The 18,050-nt window shown below is 42.4% G+C and overlaps 1 protein-coding gene across 5 annotated transcripts in view; it reads left to right on the forward strand.

Annotated features, from left to right (window-relative positions):
• LOC125466832 (Na(+)/H(+) exchange regulatory cofactor NHE-RF3-like) overlaps window positions 1–18,050 on the forward strand; it is a 43,923-nt gene that overhangs the window by 11,846 nt on the left and 14,027 nt on the right. For 3 of the 5 annotated variants that reach the window (XM_048561911.2, XM_048561915.2, XM_048561914.2), the window contains 5 exons: window positions 3,009–3,170; window positions 5,683–5,747; window positions 8,319–8,530; window positions 13,907–14,108; window positions 15,838–15,974. In XM_048561911.2, the coding sequence (XP_048417868.1) occupies window positions 3,009–3,170; window positions 5,683–5,747; window positions 8,319–8,530; window positions 13,907–14,108; window positions 15,838–15,974 (778 nt within the window). The remainder of the gene's footprint in view (window positions 1–3,008; window positions 3,171–5,682; window positions 5,748–8,318; window positions 8,531–13,906; window positions 14,109–15,837; window positions 15,975–18,050) is intronic. The other 2 variants (XM_048561912.2, XM_048561916.2) reach the window with 2 other exon arrangements.

The raw sequence follows: 18,050 nt of genomic DNA on the forward strand, positions 1-18,050 counted from the left end.
GATTAAGACCCTTAAGAATCCTATATGTTTCAAGGAGATCACCTCCCATTCTTCTTAACTCTAGTGCGCAGAGTCCCAATGTGTTTAGTCTTTGATCATTAGACAATCCCTCCATACCAGGGATCTCACAAGTAAACCTTCTCTAAACTACCTCCAATGGAATGATCACTTTCCTTAAATAAGGCAACCAAAACTGTCCACAGTACTCTGGGTAGTCTCTCGCCAACACCTTGTACAGTTGCAGTAAGACTTCCCAACTTTTATACTCCAACCCTTTTGAAATAAAGGCCAACACTCCATCAGCCTTCCTGAATACCTGCTGCGTCTATGTGCTAGCTTTCTGTGTTTCGTGCATAAGGATCCCCAAGTCTCAGTGTTGCAGTTTTCTGTAGTTTTTCTCCATTAAATAATACTGTTCTTTTGTTCTTCATTCCAAAATGAACTTCACATTTTCCCATATTATACTCCATTTGAGTTCAATTTTGCTCAATTACTTAATCTGTCAATATCTCTCCATAAACTGCTTGTATCATTCTTGCAACTTGCCTTTCCACCTATTTTTCTGTTGTTTCAACTTCAGTTACTGCACCTTCACTTCCTTCCTCCAAATCATTAATATATGTTGTAAACAGCTGCTGTCTCAGCACTGATTCCTGTGGAACCTCATTGATCACAGGTTCCCTGCTCATTTCCTCCAGCATTTTCTGTATTTATTTCGGATTTCCAGGGTCTTCCATATTTTGCTTTTATTTATTCAATGACACCCTTGTGAAGCACCTTGGGACATTCAGCATGTTAAAGGTGATATATATATCTGCAAGTTGTTGTTGGCTTGCTTAGCAAGTAAACCTGATCTCCATTGCCTTCTCATTAGAAATGGGTTTGGGTTGGATTCTGAGCGCTGATTGAACTATAACACTTCCATCTGTTCACTGTGGATATGATGACATGCTCTGTCATTATCTCCCATCCTGTTAGCAACACAACTGAATCTGAGCCGAAATCTAATTGAATATCATTAGTTGCTTACTTGGTTGGCTGTAAATTGACTGTGTAATCACATCATCCTCTTGGCCAACTGCATAGGAAAATACAAATCTGTCATTAAACATGATAGTGAGGTTCCGTTGGAGATGAAGCAGAAGCTGCAAGGTAATGGAATTGATTTTAATCTTTGGGATGAATCAGATCCAGAGTGAAGATCCACCTTGGTCTTGATCCAAATCAAATGGAGCCAGTGAATGTGATGGCAGCATGAGGCTCATGCTGTAGCCTTGTGGAAATTGGAATTGATAGTTAAAACTTACAGCCAAACTGTGAAAATGTAGAAATATACTTGGTTTCGCACAAATGAAAGGAGTTGGGTGATGGTGGTGATGGTGGTGGGGACAGGGGGGTGGGGGGGTATGCTATGGGTAGGGGAAGGGGAGGGTGGGTGTTCTGTGGGTAGGGTAAGGGAAGGGTGTTGTTGACAGTGGAAAGAATAATAGGACAAAATGTTTGGGATAGGATCCTGAAGACTTGAGGTCCAGTAGTTTTCCAATCACCCTTTTTCCCTGGAAACAGCGATTGTTTTATGCTTGTAGTAATGTAGGAATAGGCCATGCAGCACATCAAGCATTTCGGTATATCCCTTCCTGCCATGTCTTCAACTACCTTTTGGAAATTTTCAAAGTTTTCCACCACAAAGATGAACACAAAGGGTTGGATTGTGTCAACTCTTGAACAATGTGGGCAAAAGCGCGTCAATCAGGAAAATACAGCGAGATCAGAAAAATCAGATTCGCGATATCGAGAAAAAAGCTCTGATTTTGCACCCAGATGGTGTGATGAGAATCGAGAATCTCAGTAGTGAGCAGTGAGACAGTTATTCTCGAGTATTTACATTTCGTTATTACCTATTTTCACCTCATTTAGATGCAATTTTCCATTCTCCCATGTGGAGGATAAGAAATAGATGATGACAATTCCCAACATAAACATTCATGTGGGTAGCTGGCAGCTTCAGCCTGCTGCCTGCTCCTCCAGGCCTCTTACTGGCCTGCAGTGCCTAGTGCCTCTGAACACTCTCTGAGGGTCAGGGCCACTTGGAACTGCACTCCTCCCCACCTCCATCCACAGATGCAGGCATTGACCATACACCAGCCTCACTACACCAGCACAGCACATCTCGGCTTCATTTGAAAGACAGGCCTCCATTGCAGTGCAGAGCGTACTGACACCTTGCAGTGACATGCTACTGCCAAGCACCTTGTACCAATTCTCCCGGATCGCAGCAGGCTACACCTCAGGGCTCCTTACTTCCCCTCTAACCTCCCCTGGTGGATAATGAGGAAAGTTACTGTTTGAGGCTGTGCTCCAGCAATGTCCCACCTACAGCACGTGTCTGCAGCTAATGCGGTGAACACACTGCAGGTGCTTCAGCCCAATGGCTGTGTCTGAAAGTCTAAAGGGACTAGTCCTCAGTTAAGTCAGGGGGTACCACACAGTTGGTCAACAGCATTGTCCAGTATCATTCCAGGAACTTGGATGTGGTCAGTCGGGTGCTTACCCAGTCATGGTCAGCAGGTTATATATCATCACAGTCCAGGAGGGCGGGCCATGGTCAATGCTGCAGGTCCATTAAATCAGACAGGGGATGAGTGGGATGTCAGTCAGGAGCTGCACAGAGAACACTCAGGGATTTGATTGCTTGTTGGTTCTTCCAAGTCAATGAGAAGGGTGGACCATGGTCAGTCCTGAACGATGACAAGATATCATACTCCACCGGTGTTAGGGAGAAAGCAACAGCCCTCCTTTCGAAGAGATTCAAACATGACATGAAGGATAGGAATGCTGTGTAGCTTCGTCGTTGTAGCTGCTGTTACTATCACAGTTATTCAGACAAGTGATGATGTAAAGTGGCAGTACATTTAAAATGTGAGCTTCTGTTTCCAATCAAGTGTCACCCATGCCACTCGTGTACCCTCAGAATCTTTATATTTTTCATTTCCCTCCCACTACAAAAGGACTACTCCTGCCTGGCAGAGATTGACCTGGTGCACAGCTGAATATGAATCCAGGGCACAAATTCCACAAGGTCTCAGCAGTGGTGAGTACTCCCACCACTGGCAAACACAAGATAGTGACACAGGAATGGTGCCAAAGGGACATGGTACATCTGTAATCAGGTGAGCAGCAGAGAAATGCATGAAAAACGTACGAGAGCACACAGACCAATCCCTTCCATGAAATACTCTGAAATTGCCAGCCAATTTTTGGTAAAGTTCAGCCCAAAATACCTGTTCAAAACTCTCAACATTTCTTGGCTTATCATCATTAATTGTCCAAATATACACCTTGGAGGATCAACGTGAGTGTTAGTTACTGTTTTTGTTTGAAATGCTTGTAGAAACTCTTATTATCTATTTTTATATTACTAGCAAGCCTTCTCTCATACACTGCTTTCCATTTCTTTAAATCTTTTGTGATTCTTTGCTGGTTCTTATAGGATGTCCAATCCTCTAACCTACCAGTAATCTTTTCAGACTTTTACAATTTTTTTTCAATTTAATATGATTCTTAGCTTCTTTGTTCAGCCACAGATGATGCCTTGTTTCCAAAGAGTCTTTCTATCTCATTGAGTAAATCTTTACTGAAAGTCATTAATCAGTTCCTTAAAAGTTTGCCACTGCGACGCTCCTGACCAACCTTTTATTCTTGTTTCTCAGTTTACCTTTGTCAACTTTGCCTTTGTACCCTCAGAGTCATTTTTATGGCTGTGTTAATTGTCAATGCACCTTGTACATACACAGAACATAGAGCTACAGCTGTATATGTCAACTGCCTGTCTCAAAGATGGCGCTCTGCATATATTCACAGGCACTGCTCAGCCTTTTGCATGATGTCTTTGTGTTGGTTTTCTGTGTATACCTGAGCTCTGTGAAAAGGTCTGGGCACCTTGACACTTTCACATCTGTCTGCAGAGTTTGTACACCTACCAAAATGACTGGCCTTTAGAATACAGTACTCTTGTTGCAAACATCTCTGCTGATCAAACCCTTGAGACAAGTCGGAAATCCACATGCCAATGCAGGTTAAATGGATGGAACATGATTGGGAGGTGCATGCAAAATCCAAAATATGCTGCTTACTATCCTACATAATATCAGTCAACAATACATTGTCTTGTGCTGGGGAGATGGCTGTTCATCGTTGTAGACATGCATAACAGATGACTTCACCAACTTTATGACATCAGCTGTGCATGTGCATCTGCATCCTGGAAATACATGCATAGTTGTAGCTGATTGTAGCCAGGGGGATATCTCCATTTGCACAGGCTCTCGGTGGCCATCTTTAGGCATTGGGAACACAGAGTCTGTACTTTTATTTAGGTTTAAAACACGAGTCGTGGACCCACAAACTGAACGTAAGATTCACATGTTGTGATTCTTGTTGCCTAGAGGCTCCTACACCATGAATCCATCAGTCCCATTCCACCCTCAGTCTATATGTCCCACTTCACCTGATTCTGTGTTGGTAGTTGACGCTCGTCTCTCTCTGCCCCATCTCTTAGCACAACACCATAGGGAGCATTTCAAGATGATGCCTTTCTGCTGTGAAGCCTCTGGCAGTTTTTATTGATCAGATGGTTACGTGTAACCCACAATGCTTGTCTTTGGTGTAGTGGTTGCAATGAAGTCAGCCAGGTGCACCTCAAAGAATATAAGATCCCTGACTGGAGCTATTAATCTGATACGGGAGTCAGGAGTTCTGCTCATTCTGAGAGCTGGACTAATGTCAAGTACTATGCACATGTAAATAAAGAGTGACTTGGTGATGTGATCGCAGCCTCTGTGGAGTTATTTCACCTAGCATTTTTTTGTCCTTTATTCATTCATGGAATGAGGGCGTCACTGGCTAGACAGCATTTATTGCCCATCCCTAATTGCTCAGAGGATAGTTAAGAGTCAACCACTTTGCCATGGTTCTGGAGTCATATGTAGGTCAGACCATGCAGTTTCCTTCCCTAATGGACGTTAGTGAACCAGATGGTTTTTTCCTGACAATCGGCAATGGATTCCTGGTCATCATTAGATTCTTAATTCCAGATATTTAGTGAATTCAAATTCCATCATCTGCCGTGGTGGGATTTGAACCCAGGTCCCCAAAATATTGTCTGGGTCTCTGGATTAACAGTCCAGCGATAAATCTACTAGGCCTTCGCCTTCCCTGTGTTAATGCCTGAATTAATCTAGGTGCAGCTCAGTCGCTCATTATCCCTGTATCATTTCTTAGCTCATCCTTAGTCAGCGGGTCAAAATTAAGAAAGATTTTAATAGCATAATTAAGGAGAAACTGTTTCCAGTGCTACAAGTGTCAGAACATTGAGGTCGCAGATTTCAGGAAATTAGTAAAAGAACTAGAAGAAAGTTGAGAAGGATTTATTCTCCACAGTGATTGTTGTGATATGAAATACATTGATTAAAAGTTGGAGGTGGAAGCACACTCAGTGGTACCTTTCCAAGAGGAATTCAAATAAATGAAAGGAAAGTTTTGCAAATATATGGGAATAGAGCAGGGAAGAGGACAGATCTAGGCAGACCGACGATGGGCCGAGTGGACTCCACTGTTCTAAAAGATCGAGGGGTCCAATCTTATCAATGTAAACTTTATTTTAAGCTTCTCATTATTTTCCAGGAAATTTACTTTTAATCCAAAGGAAGGGATCGATAATCCTGCCTTGGTCATTTGTGACGATGCAGGTAAATTAAACGTAATGCATTTTATTGTTTTTATGTGGTATCATAAATAGCAGGGGTGAGCTAAATATTAACCTTTATCATTGTCATAGTGGAGTGTATCACTTAATGGTCCCCAAAGCAATGTAACACTGCCCTGGGAGATAAGATAAGATCTATCACTAAGGCAGAAGCCGCAAGACTGGATCTGAAAACAAACACAAAAAAAAATTTAATTTCTGTTCCGGAGGATCGGATCAAAGTTTAACATTTCCATGGTGAATCCAAGCCATATGACATGTTGTCCTTGCTTATTGCCATCAGTGGTGACAGTAGCAGAAATATAATAAAGTGTAGACGGTTGGGACAGAGCTGTTTTGGAGCATTAACATCAGTGGTAACCTGTCAGGCTGAATGACCTGTTTCTGTGCTGTAAACTGACTTTAATGCAGAGTAACTGTGTAAGAATGCCAGGGCACATAGTTTGCAGTTTTCATTGTAAATTTGAGGGAACCACAGAAAGCCATCAAATTTGGATTTCAAGCCACTTGATAAGAGCATCAGAAATAGGAGCCGGAGTGGGCTGTTTGGCTCTTTGAGCCTGCTCCTCCCTTCAGTAAGAGCATGGTCAACCTCCCCTGCTCTTCCTAATTCCCACGGTGTCTCAATATTCCTTAATTCTCTGAGTGTCCAAAACACTACCAACTTCAGTCTTGAATATAATTCGTCATGATCCACTTAGGAAAGCATGCTGATACTCCAGTCCCACTACCCCCAGAACCATCAGAAAAGGTAACGATTTAATCAAAACACCCACTTTTCCTGTCTGATGAGCTTAGGTTAACAGAACACTCTGACTAGGTTTCTATACTTATTAATAAACTATTATTTATTACAATTAAACCAGTTCTGGCCCCAAAAATATGAATGATCAGTTTATAACTTTAATTTAAACTTTACTCCCTCTTAAGCCCCTACATGCACATGCAGACAAACGTTGATTAACAGTTCATTATGGACACATTATGGGTGGAGTTCATTAGTACTACTCCACAGGATTCAATGAGGCTTTTGCTTCTTGCATGTCATTCTGATCTTCAAACTTTCTTATTCTAAATCTCCCCAGTTCTTTGCTGAAGACACTGGTCATTTCTCACACTAATTGTTCAGTCTCTTAGTCACCGGTTTGAGGTAGCAAATTCTAAGCCAATGGTTAATAAGGAAAGTTAACTATCTTCCAAATCTTCCTAATGTCACTTCCTGGAACTATCTTCCAAATCTTCCTAATGTCCATGGAGAGAGTGTATGCTGTCTTTCGAAGAGTCTGCAGGAATACCACCACTATTATTTATCCACAGGCAGTCTACCTGCCGAGGAGTTTCTCAACGAGTTGTCATACTGGTGACTCCTGACCCACATAACTGGGCCTGATTGAAAAGCTAATCAGTAGGCTGTCAATGGGCAAAACATGCCCTGTACATGCAGTCACAGTCCAAATTAATCCAAAAATTCTCCACCGCTGCATCAGTTTAGCAACATGCAAATATAGCTCACATGGTTGAAAACTGCAATTGTCTCCTTCCACAGTTTCCTTAGTTTAAAGCAGACCCTTTCCCATTTTGGTCCTTAATCCAAAAATAAATAAAAATAGAAAGATGTGATCTCTACAATTGACTGACTAAGAATCTAGGAAAGAGGAATTCCATAATATCTGAGTGAAGGTAGTTCTTCCAGTAGAGTCATACAGCACAGAAACAGACCCTTCAGTCCAAATTGTCCATGCCGACCGAATTTCCGAAACTAAACTTGTCACAATAGCCTGAATTTGGCCCATGTCCCTCTAAAACCTTCCTATTTCTGTACCTGCCCAATTGCTATTTAAATATTGTAACTGTAACTTCATCTACCACTTCCTTTGGCAATTTAATCCCCCGTGAGAAAAAGTTACTCCTCAGGTCAATTTTAAATCTTTCTCCTCTCATCTTAAAAACATACCCTCTTGTTTTGACGTTCCCAACCGTAGTAAAAAGACCCTTACTATTCACCTTAACTTTGCTCCTCATGATTTTGTAAACTCTATAAGGACAACCTTAGTCCCAGCCTATCCAGCCTCTTTTTATAACTCAACCAGTCCCTGTGACACCTCTGTAAATCTTTTCTGCACCATCTCCAATTTAATAATCACCTTCCAGTAGCAGGGCAACCAGAACTGTACACAGTACTCCTAAAGTGGCCTCATTAATGCCCTGTATGACCACAACATGATGCCCCAAATCCTACATGCAGGGGTCTGAGCAATGAAGGCAAATGTTTCAGACACCTTCTTAACCACCCTGTCTATCTGTGATAGAATGAATCTCTAGCCAATGGCAAACTCCTTGTTCTGAGATTGTGACACCTGTTTCTAGATTCCTCAGTCAGTGAAAGCACGTTCTCAGCATCTACCCCGAAAAGTCCCTCAAGAGTTTCACTTTTCAATTCAAACAGCTTCAGATTTCAAGCGTCTGCACAGTTCTGTTATGTTCATTTTGCCCGATCTGAATCAACGAACCACTCTCAAGCAGGAAGCTTAATAGTGTACATTCATTTCTTCAGAATTGCCAATCTTGCTGAAGCCCAGAGTCTGTGTCTTGGATAAGAAAGATAACGAAGTGTTCGGTTTCTACTTGCGAGGGGAGAAGGGAAAGCTGGGACATATCATCAGGCACGTGAAACCAGGCAGCTATGCTCAGTACGCTGGCCTCTTTGATGCTGACAGGGTGATAGCGGTAAACGGGGAGTATGTGGACAGCACCGAACATTCCAAGGTGAGAGCTGTTCTATTATTTCAGTTCATTTGTCACCCTCCCCCCAAGCTGTAACATCAGCCATAAGCTCAACCACAGAAACTTCAGCCCGTATGGTTAGCTGATATGTCAATTGAAAACTGAAGGTGTGCCATACTGTCAGTGGGGTCTTCTTTTGGAGGAGACTTTAAGCCAAAGTCGCACCTGACCTTTCAGGTGGATGTTTGAAATCCCACAGTACTATCCAAAGAAGAGTTGGAGAATCCCCAGTGTTCTGGCTATCCCTCAACCAACCCCTGAAAACAGGTGACTGGTCATTTATTTCATTTCTATTTGTGACAGCTTGCTGTGCACAATTTCTTATTTAATGTGTAACTGCAATTTATTGGTTAAAGAGCACTTCTGGCAGATCTCAGATTGTAAAAGCCACAATACGTCTGGCATTTTGCTTTTGATTGCTAATTGAACAACACAGAGATGGCAAATATCTCTTCCCCATGCAAAGGTTTCAGTCAGGCATTGAATTTTCCTTTCACATCCGACACCAATGTTGATATTAGCAGTCCCAGCAGGTCTGGCCGCATCAGTGGAAAGAAAACAGAGTCAGTCCTGAAGAAGATAACAAAGTGTGAAGCTGGATTGACACAGCAGGCCAAGCAGCATCTCAGGAGCACAAAAGCTGACGTTTCGGGCCTAGACCCTTCATCAGAGAGGGGGATGGGGTGAGGGTTCTGGAATAAATAGCGAGAGAGGGGGAGGCGGACCGAAGATGGATACAAGAGAGTTGCAGTGGGAGAGAGATTCCCTGAGGTAGGTCCAGAGGGAGGAGGGTAACTTCTTCAGTTTAGGCATCCCTGGAAGAGGCTTCACAGTGAGGTTAAAATTGAGATCAGAGATAATGTGATCTGCAGTTCACATTATCTCAGTCCTGAAGAAGGATCACCTGGACTCGAAACGTTAACTCAGTTTCTCTCTCCACAGATAATGCCAGACCTGCTGAGATTCTCCAGCAACTTCTGTTTTGTTTCAGATTTCAACACCCACAGTTCACAGAATCCCTACAGTGTGGAAAGAGGCCATTCGACCCATCGTTTATGCACCAACCCCCTGAAGAGCATCCCACCCAAATCCACCTTATCCCCGTAACCCCACATTTCCCATGGCTAATCCACCTAGCCTACACATCCCCAGACACCTTGGAGCAATTTAATGCATCCAATCCACCTAAACTGCACATCTTTGGACTGTGAGAGGAAATCACAGTGCCCGGAGGAAACCTACGCTGACACAGTGAGCATGTGCAAACTCAAGGCTGGAGTTGAACTCGTGTCCCTGGCGCTATGAAGCAACAGAGCTAACCACTATGCCACCATGCTGCCCTGAGTCATGTAAGAACCTAACCAATAAGAATAGGAGAAGGCCATTTGGGCTCTCAAGCATATTTCACCCTTCAATAAGATCTGAACTGTTTATGACCTAACACCATTTTCTTGAATGTCCTACCCCATTACTCTCAACCTCCCATCAATCTAATGTCTATCTAAAATGAGCCTCAACTATATTGTACAATGCGGTCTCCACTGCTTGTTGAGAAAAGAACTGCAAACACAAAGGTCCATCTGAGAGAAGAAATTCCTCCTCATTTCCTCATTTGGGAGACACTAACTATTGAAACTGTGTCCCCTGACTCTGGATTCTCACTCAAGGGAAAATAACCACTTACTATTGACACTGTCAAGCCTCTGCAGAATCTTAAATGGTTCAATAAGATCCCTCTGATCCTTCTAAATTCCAACAAGTTTAGATCCAACCTACTTAACCTTTCCCACACAAGGTAAATATAAAGTCACTATTGTCTTACCAGGCCTGAGGGCTGCTCTGACATTAGAGCGGCACAGTGGCTCAGTGGTGAGCACTGCTGCCTCACGGCACGAGGAACCCAGGTTCGATTCCACCTTCGGGTGACTGTCTGTGTGGAGTTTGCACATTCTCCCCGTGTCTGCGTGGGTTTCCTCCCACACTCCAAAGATGTGCAGGCGAGTTGGATTGGCCATGCTAAATTGTCTATAGTGTTCAGGGATGTAAGGCTTAGGTGTATTAGCCATGGAAAATGCTATGTTAAAGGGAGAGGGTAGGGGGATCGGTCTGGGCAGGATGTTCTTTGGAGGGTCAGTGTGGAAATGTTGGGTCAAAGGGCCTGTTTTCACACTGTAGGGTTTCTGTGATTCTAGTGAGAGATGACTGATGGTGGGTTAACCTGAGGGTCACCATGTCTCAGGCAATGGGAGAGGCTGAGAAGCAGAGTCCTTCAGGTAACTAAATTCCTGGTCAAAGTGGTGGGCAACGTCAGAAAATCGGGAGGGAGAGATAAAGAAGTAGAAACATTATGTGGGAGTATTCTGGAGATGACAGCCCATCAGCTAAAGGTCATAATTTGGGGAATAATTAAATTAAGTAACAAAAACAGGAATTGCTGGAAAAGCTCAGCAGGTCTGGCAGCATCTGTGGAGAGAAATCAGAGTTAATGTTTTGGGTTGAATGACCCTTCAGAATTAAAAGCAGTATTGTGCAAGAGACCAAAACCGGAGGGGTACGGTGACCTTAGAGAGGTGGAAGAAAGTTACACTGATAGGAAAGGGCAAAGAGATGAAAGCAAAAGAAAACATACTAAGATTTTAAAAACTGAGACAGTGCTGTGTACGGGACATTCCAGATCAGAGTATGTAACAGGGAGGTTTGTGAAGTAGATTAGAGGCGGATATAGGAAACAGAGATTTGGATGTCTGCAGCCCTTGAACCCGGGTCCTCTGGCTCAGAGGTAGGAATGCTACCACTGCACCATGAGAACCAACTTTCTATGTATATAGCCTGGGAAAGTTTTACACCATTGCTAAAACCAACCAAAAAGGTTTTGGAAATTATGAGATATAACGTTAGCCACATAACATCTTGAAACATGAGCTATCTAAGGAAATAATTGTTGTAGCTTTAAATCTAATTTGATATTGTATTACAGAACATTTGATTGATGATAACCAGCAGCAGAAGGAGTGTAATAAAAATAATAATCGTCACTTCATGTGTCAACTATTGCATTGAAACAACTCAAGATGTTCGACTAACATAGTCAGATATTTGAGGGTGTGGTGATTGCTGTCAGCTCAAGGTTAAGCACCTGTAATATAGGGTTAGAATGGATGATGAATTGTTGACAATGTTGAGCTTTTTAGAAAGAAACAAGAAGAATGAAAGAGAAACAAGAGAAATAGAGATGGACGGAAAGAAAGAAATAAAGAGAGAGAAAGAAAGGCAGAAATAAAGAGAGCGAGAGAGACAAATTTAATTTGATTTAAGCTTTATTGTGACGTGTACTCAAGTACAAAAGTACAAGGTATGGCGAAAACTGTATAATGACACCACACTTTAGGTACAAGGTACCGAGGTGCAAAACTTAAGTACAAATAGTAACACAGGGAAACAAAGTTTAAAAAAAGCACTACCATCGTTCTTAGTATAAGTAGAAAAATAAAGAAAGAAAGTGAAACATTACCTTTACAGTCGTCCCTTGTATTAAGTGGAAAAATAAAGAAATAAGGACAAAAGTTCAACTGATGGAGGTTGGTATGTAGGTAGATAGATAATGTCTTATCCTCAGTATGTCCCAGCGCATGTTACAGCCAGTAAAGTACATGTGAAGTAGTCACTATTATAACACAGGAAACATGGCTGTCAATTTGGGCACAGCAAACTCCCATAAATTATTATATCATAGCAACTCAAAATATATCTTTTTGTGGTATTAGATAAATAATGATTATTAAGCAATGGAGAACTATTTTACACTTTCATGTCCAACAGTAACGATAAGTAGGCCTGGAAACTAAGGTCATTTTCCGTAAAGTAAAATTGCATTTCTCTTGGTTTAGTTTTATTGTGTCATTGGCTCCTGAGCTTTGAGCTTAGGTTTGAACTGTGGTGTGTATGCAATTGATGGTTGGGCATTATCTACAGCACTCCCATCATGTTCTGTCAGGGGAATTTCTGAGCTTCAAACCTACCAAACCCTTTAGAATCTTGTGTATTTCAATGAGATCACCTCTTCTTGTTTTCGATACCAGGGAATACACACCTAATTTACTCACCCTCCGCAGAGATTAGATTTTAGATTAGATTAGAGTAGATTACCTACAGTGTGGAAACAGGCCCTTTGGCCCAACAAGTCCACACCGCCCCTTGAAGCATCCTACTCAGACCCATCCCCCTATAACCCACACACCCCTGAACACTACAGGCAATTTTAACATGGCCAATCCACCTAACCTGCACATCTTTGGACTGGGAGGAAACCAGAGCGCCCGGAGGAAACCCACGCACTCACGGGGAGAATGTGCAAACTCCACACAGACAGTGGCCTGAAGCTGGAATTGAACCCAGGTCCCTGGTGCTGTGAGGCTGCAGTGCTAACCACTGAGCAACTTCCATCCCAGAATTAATTTAGTGTACTTTACTGGACCACTACCAATGCAAGATTATCCTTCCTTTATATATAGAAAAGCAAAACTGAACACAGTAGCTGGGCTGAGGAAAATGGCAAGGCAGGGGATGTGGAGGCCCTTTTGATCTTAATGGCAGGACCTCATCTCAATAATGGTCTGCAGGCCCCTCTCTAATAGGCAGCAGGGTCAGGGACTGAACGGTGAACTGGAGAGAACAGGTGTCAGGAAACCATAGCTAGTCACCTACTGTAGCAGTTCCTTGTCAACGCATGGAGTAGGGGAGAACATGCAGAGAGTGGAGAGCTTAAGGCAACAGACAACATGGGGTGAGAACAAATGTAATGCAAGAGGAGATGGCAGCTCAGAGAGACAGACAGTGCAGGGTGGGAACAGCACCTGGGGATGGAAAGTATGGGTAGAAACAATGCACTGTGATGGGAGCACAGAATAGGAACAATGTGAGGAGGGAGCGGTATAAGGGAACAGACAGCATGGCACTGTGCCATTGACGTGCATCCAATTCCATACGTAATCCAACCAGCAACTCACAGCACAACAACTTGGAGCAAACAATGCATTGCCTCTTCACACTGCCCTTTAACTCAATAGTCTTCAGAGGGTAGAGTTTCTGTTGAGTAGATGCTCAGTGATTAAATATGCACAAGTTTGAGATGAACAGATTTTTGGAAAATCAGGGAAACGGAGGTGGGTGGGAAAGAAGAGGTGGGATGGAAGATGGGTCTTAATGCATGATGGAGCAGCCTGAAAGGTCAAATACTTTCCACATGCTCACTTGCTTTGCACTCTTATGTTCTTAAGGAAATGTCTTTAAGCTAAAGAGAATATCTTTCAATAAATAAGCATGGTGTTCCTAATACATTTCCTTTCCTCCTCATGGAAGGTTGTAGAGAAAATAAGGTTGAGTGGGAACAAGGTCACCTTTCTTGTTGTTGATGGGTCTGCCTACGAAGATGCAAAAATGAGGAATCTGAATATTGCAGAGCTCATACAGTCTGATATCCAGGCCCTGTGTGATAAACCACGAATGTGTTACGTGGAAAGAGGCCCAAATGGCTTCGGCTTTGAGCTGTGCTCTCTCAAAGGTAATTTTTCGCCTTGGTTTTTCTCTTTGTGTCTCACAAACCTCTTCCCCTTTTGCTGAATCTCCCACCAGTTTATTCCACGTGCATTTCAGAATCTGACTGATTGTGTTGGTTTCACTGTTTTAGCTGAACTAGATGCCCCTAACCACTCCATCACCAATGTGGCACATTTCCACCCCGTATAACATCACTCAGCTCATCCTCTGCTAAAACCCTAACCTTTGTGATCTCCAAATTCAATCATTCTGTTCTACTCCTCAGCATCCATTATCCCTGCCTCTATAAACATGAGAATGTCTAAAATGCTGCTGCCCAGATGTTAAGATGCATCTCATCCTGTTCAAGCTCCAACCTCTGCTTGCTGACCTAAATTAAAATTGTCTCCTTTGTTTTCTAATTGCCTGCCTGTCCCTATCTCTGTAACCTGCAGCAACCCAACACCCCTCTGAAATCTTCTTGCTCCTCCAAATCTTGCTCATCCCTGCTTTTAATTGTGCCACCAGTGCCATGTGTACACTCCCCACACCTCACACCCTCTTTCCTCCTTAAGATCACTCCTTAAACTGATCTCTTTGAGGCTGCATTCTATTAATAGCTTCTTATGTGATTTGGTGTCAACTTTTATCTAATCATGTGCCTATTTAGTGCTTTGAGACTGTGTTAAAAGCATTAAATAAATACAAGTTGTTGTTATTGTAATTGAATACTTGCCCCCACCTTCTACAGTGCTGATTATTGCTAGGTATAGGGACCATTGGCCACCTACAGCTTACCTACAGCTCCTCCATGTTTGTGCCTGTACTATGACTATTAATTGCCTAGTTATCCCTTTAATCTTGAGAGGCCAGTTGTCGCATCTCAACAAAAACTGATTCAGCGTTCACATTCTTGCAGTGGGACCAGGGAGTGACTGAGCGACAATATCAAATTCCGGCTGGCATCTTCTCTCCTCTGGGCAAACAGTACGGTGGATTATTTAGCACAGTGCTGGACTTAAGCTAACTACTAAGCACTGGGCATTTACTCTCCTGACTGTTCATCTGACACTGGGTGGAATTCTATTGAAATATGATATCAGAGTCAGAAACCTAATGTTGTCCCTTGCTGGTGTTTCTCAATATCTTCCTGTGATTGGAAGGTGAAAATTAATGACATTTACTGACATTTAATAGCAAACAAGGTTATTGTAACTGAGGATGATGGTGTAAGCTGGGCAATAGGACATCCATCAACCAACCTGTCCAAGCTTTAATCATTGACTTCAATCGAGAAAAAATTTGAAAACTAATGCCAGTAATAAACTTAATCATTTATTGTACTTTATAAGAGGGGGGGAATAAAAGGAGGACTGGGATATTTAAAATACATAAAGGGGATTTGCACATGGAGGAAAGGCCAAAGCTGAGGAGCTAAATTAGTACATTGCATCTGCTGTTACCAAGGAAGAAGATGCTGCCAGGGCCTTAATGAAAGAGGGAGGAGCTAAGGCACCAGATGAGCTTGAAATTGATAAAGAGGAGGCATTATTGGAAGGTCATATGGGGCTGGCTGAATAACACTAACAGAGGGACTGTTGGGACATGACAAGCCAAATAATTTCCTAATGTGTTGTGACCATTCGATAACTCTATAAAAATAAAATTTGATGTTGTCCCACTTTAAATTATTTCCCCAAATTAACAGAACTTACTTACAGATTATGATCTTGTATTCATTTGAATGAACAAAGGTGCCAAGGATCCATTTACATTGAGTGTCCATTCTGAAGGACCTGCAGAGAAAGGTGGAGTGTGTTCAGAGGACACACTCATTGAAATTAATGGTATCAATGTGGAGGACTGCACCTATCTACAAGTCAAAAAACAGGTAAGGAGCCTTCACAGAGTCTGTACCATTTCATATGTGCTTCTTATTGTATCTTGGAAGTCATATACTGCAAACACTGTCACAAATGAAGGAAGTCCCAGCTTCTTCAGAAATACACAGTGGGCCTTAAATTTCCAGTCTTACTCAGTGGGGTAGCTTTGTCACCTCTTAGTCCGGTGATCATGAGCGAAAAAAAACAAAGAAGTCCAGATACTGGAAAGTTCTGAAGAAGATCAGCTGGACTGCTGTCACTGGACAGCACTTACTCTGCTGTGAGTGCCTCTATGACTCTGCAACTCTGGCCCGCAACATTAACTCCGCTTTCTCTCCATAGACGCTGCTGGATCTGCTGAGTTTTACCAGAAATTTCTGTTTTTGATTATGAGCTTAAATTTAATATTTGAGCACCTAATACACGATGAGAAGGCAGTGCAGCACTGAGAGAGTGCTGCTCTTTTGGAGCTCCAGTCTTTTGAAAGAAGCTTTAACAGAGGCCTGTGTCTGCTTTCTCAGGTGAATGCCAGGGTTTTCATGGAATGTTTCAAAGAAATGCAGGGGAACTAAGTGATGGTGTAAGACATTAGCTAGGGCTCATCATGAGAACTGTGCACGGTTATCGATTACTTTTGAGAAAACTTTTCGTGCACCTGAGCACAAACTGAAATTTTGAATCCTTTCCCTCTCTCCCAATGAGTAACTTTACATCAAATAAAATTCAGTGTTACTATTCATGGTTCAAGCCACACCATGTCTTCGAGAGTACCCCCTTCCATTTTCCATCTTTGGAGCCAAGGAATGATGGTAATCCTACATAATAGAAACCTAATTTTGGGGTAAGAACATATGATTTAGGAGCAGGAAGAGGCAATTTGCCCCTTAAAACCTGCTCTGGTAGATCCCATTATTCCAAATTCATGTCTATTACTGACAGCCTTTTCTAAATGCTCTTGCTTATCAGGAATCTGTCTACCTCTGACTTATTCAAACACTATATCTACTGCCATTTTGGCCCCAGACCCACAATAGTGTAGATGGTTCTTAATGTGCTTGCCATCTGAAAGGTGCTGCAAGCAATTCCATTGTATTCGAAAAGGCAGTTCACCATTTACAAGGATGGTGCCAGGGTTGGAGGGTTTGAGCTAAAGAGAGAGGCTGAATAGGTTGGGGCTATTTTCCATGGAGCATTTGAGGCTGAGGAGTGACCTTATAGAGGTTTTTAAAATCATGAGGAGCATGGATAGCGTGAGTAGACAAGGTCCTTTCCCTAGGGTGGGGGAGTCCAAAACTAGAGAGCATAGGTTTACAATGAGAGAGGAAAGATTTAAAAGGACCTAAGGGACAACATTTTCACACAGATGGTGGTACAAACATGGAATGAGCTGCCAGAGGAAGTGGTGGAGGCTGGTACACTTACAATATTTAAAAGGCATCTGTATGGGTATATGAATAGGAAGTGTTTAGAGGGATATAAGACCATAAGACATAGGAGTGGAGGTAATGCCATTCGGCCCATCAAGTCCATTCCGCCATTTAATCATGGCTGATGGGCATTTCAACTCCACTTACCCGTACTCTCCCCAATATGTGCCGAATGCTGGGAAATGGGACTAGATTAATTTTGGATATTAGTCAGCATGGACGAGTTGGACTGAAGGGTCTGTTTCCATGCTGTTTATTTATATGAATCTGCGAATCATCTTCTCAAGGGAAGTTCAGAAATGGGCAATAAATAGTCTGGCCCATGCCACAAATTTTCAATGAATGAGAAACAATGAGGATGGGTGAGTTTTAAAAGTTAGAGTCAGAGAAGTCTGGCAATATTTTTGCGTTCAGTTTTTCAACACTGTGGCGAAGCTTACCAGGGAAAGCTTAGATGGACAATGTAAATATGTTCAAGGAGCTTCTCTGAAGACAGATGGGCCCTCAGGCTTTGGCCACAAAGTGAAGCGTAATCCAAAATTATTTTGTTTCTTATATGTTGTTTTTTTTTAACCTTGTCTCCAAAGGAATATTGTCAAAGCCAGCTGCAGTTGAGGGAGTCAGCGGGTCTAGGGATAGGCTGAAATGTAGAGACCA

The sequence above is a fragment of the Stegostoma tigrinum genome, chromosome 32 (genome assembly GCF_030684315.1).
Source record: "Stegostoma tigrinum isolate sSteTig4 chromosome 32, sSteTig4.hap1, whole genome shotgun sequence".
Taxonomy (NCBI): Eukaryota; Metazoa; Chordata; class Chondrichthyes; order Orectolobiformes; family Stegostomatidae; genus Stegostoma; species Stegostoma tigrinum.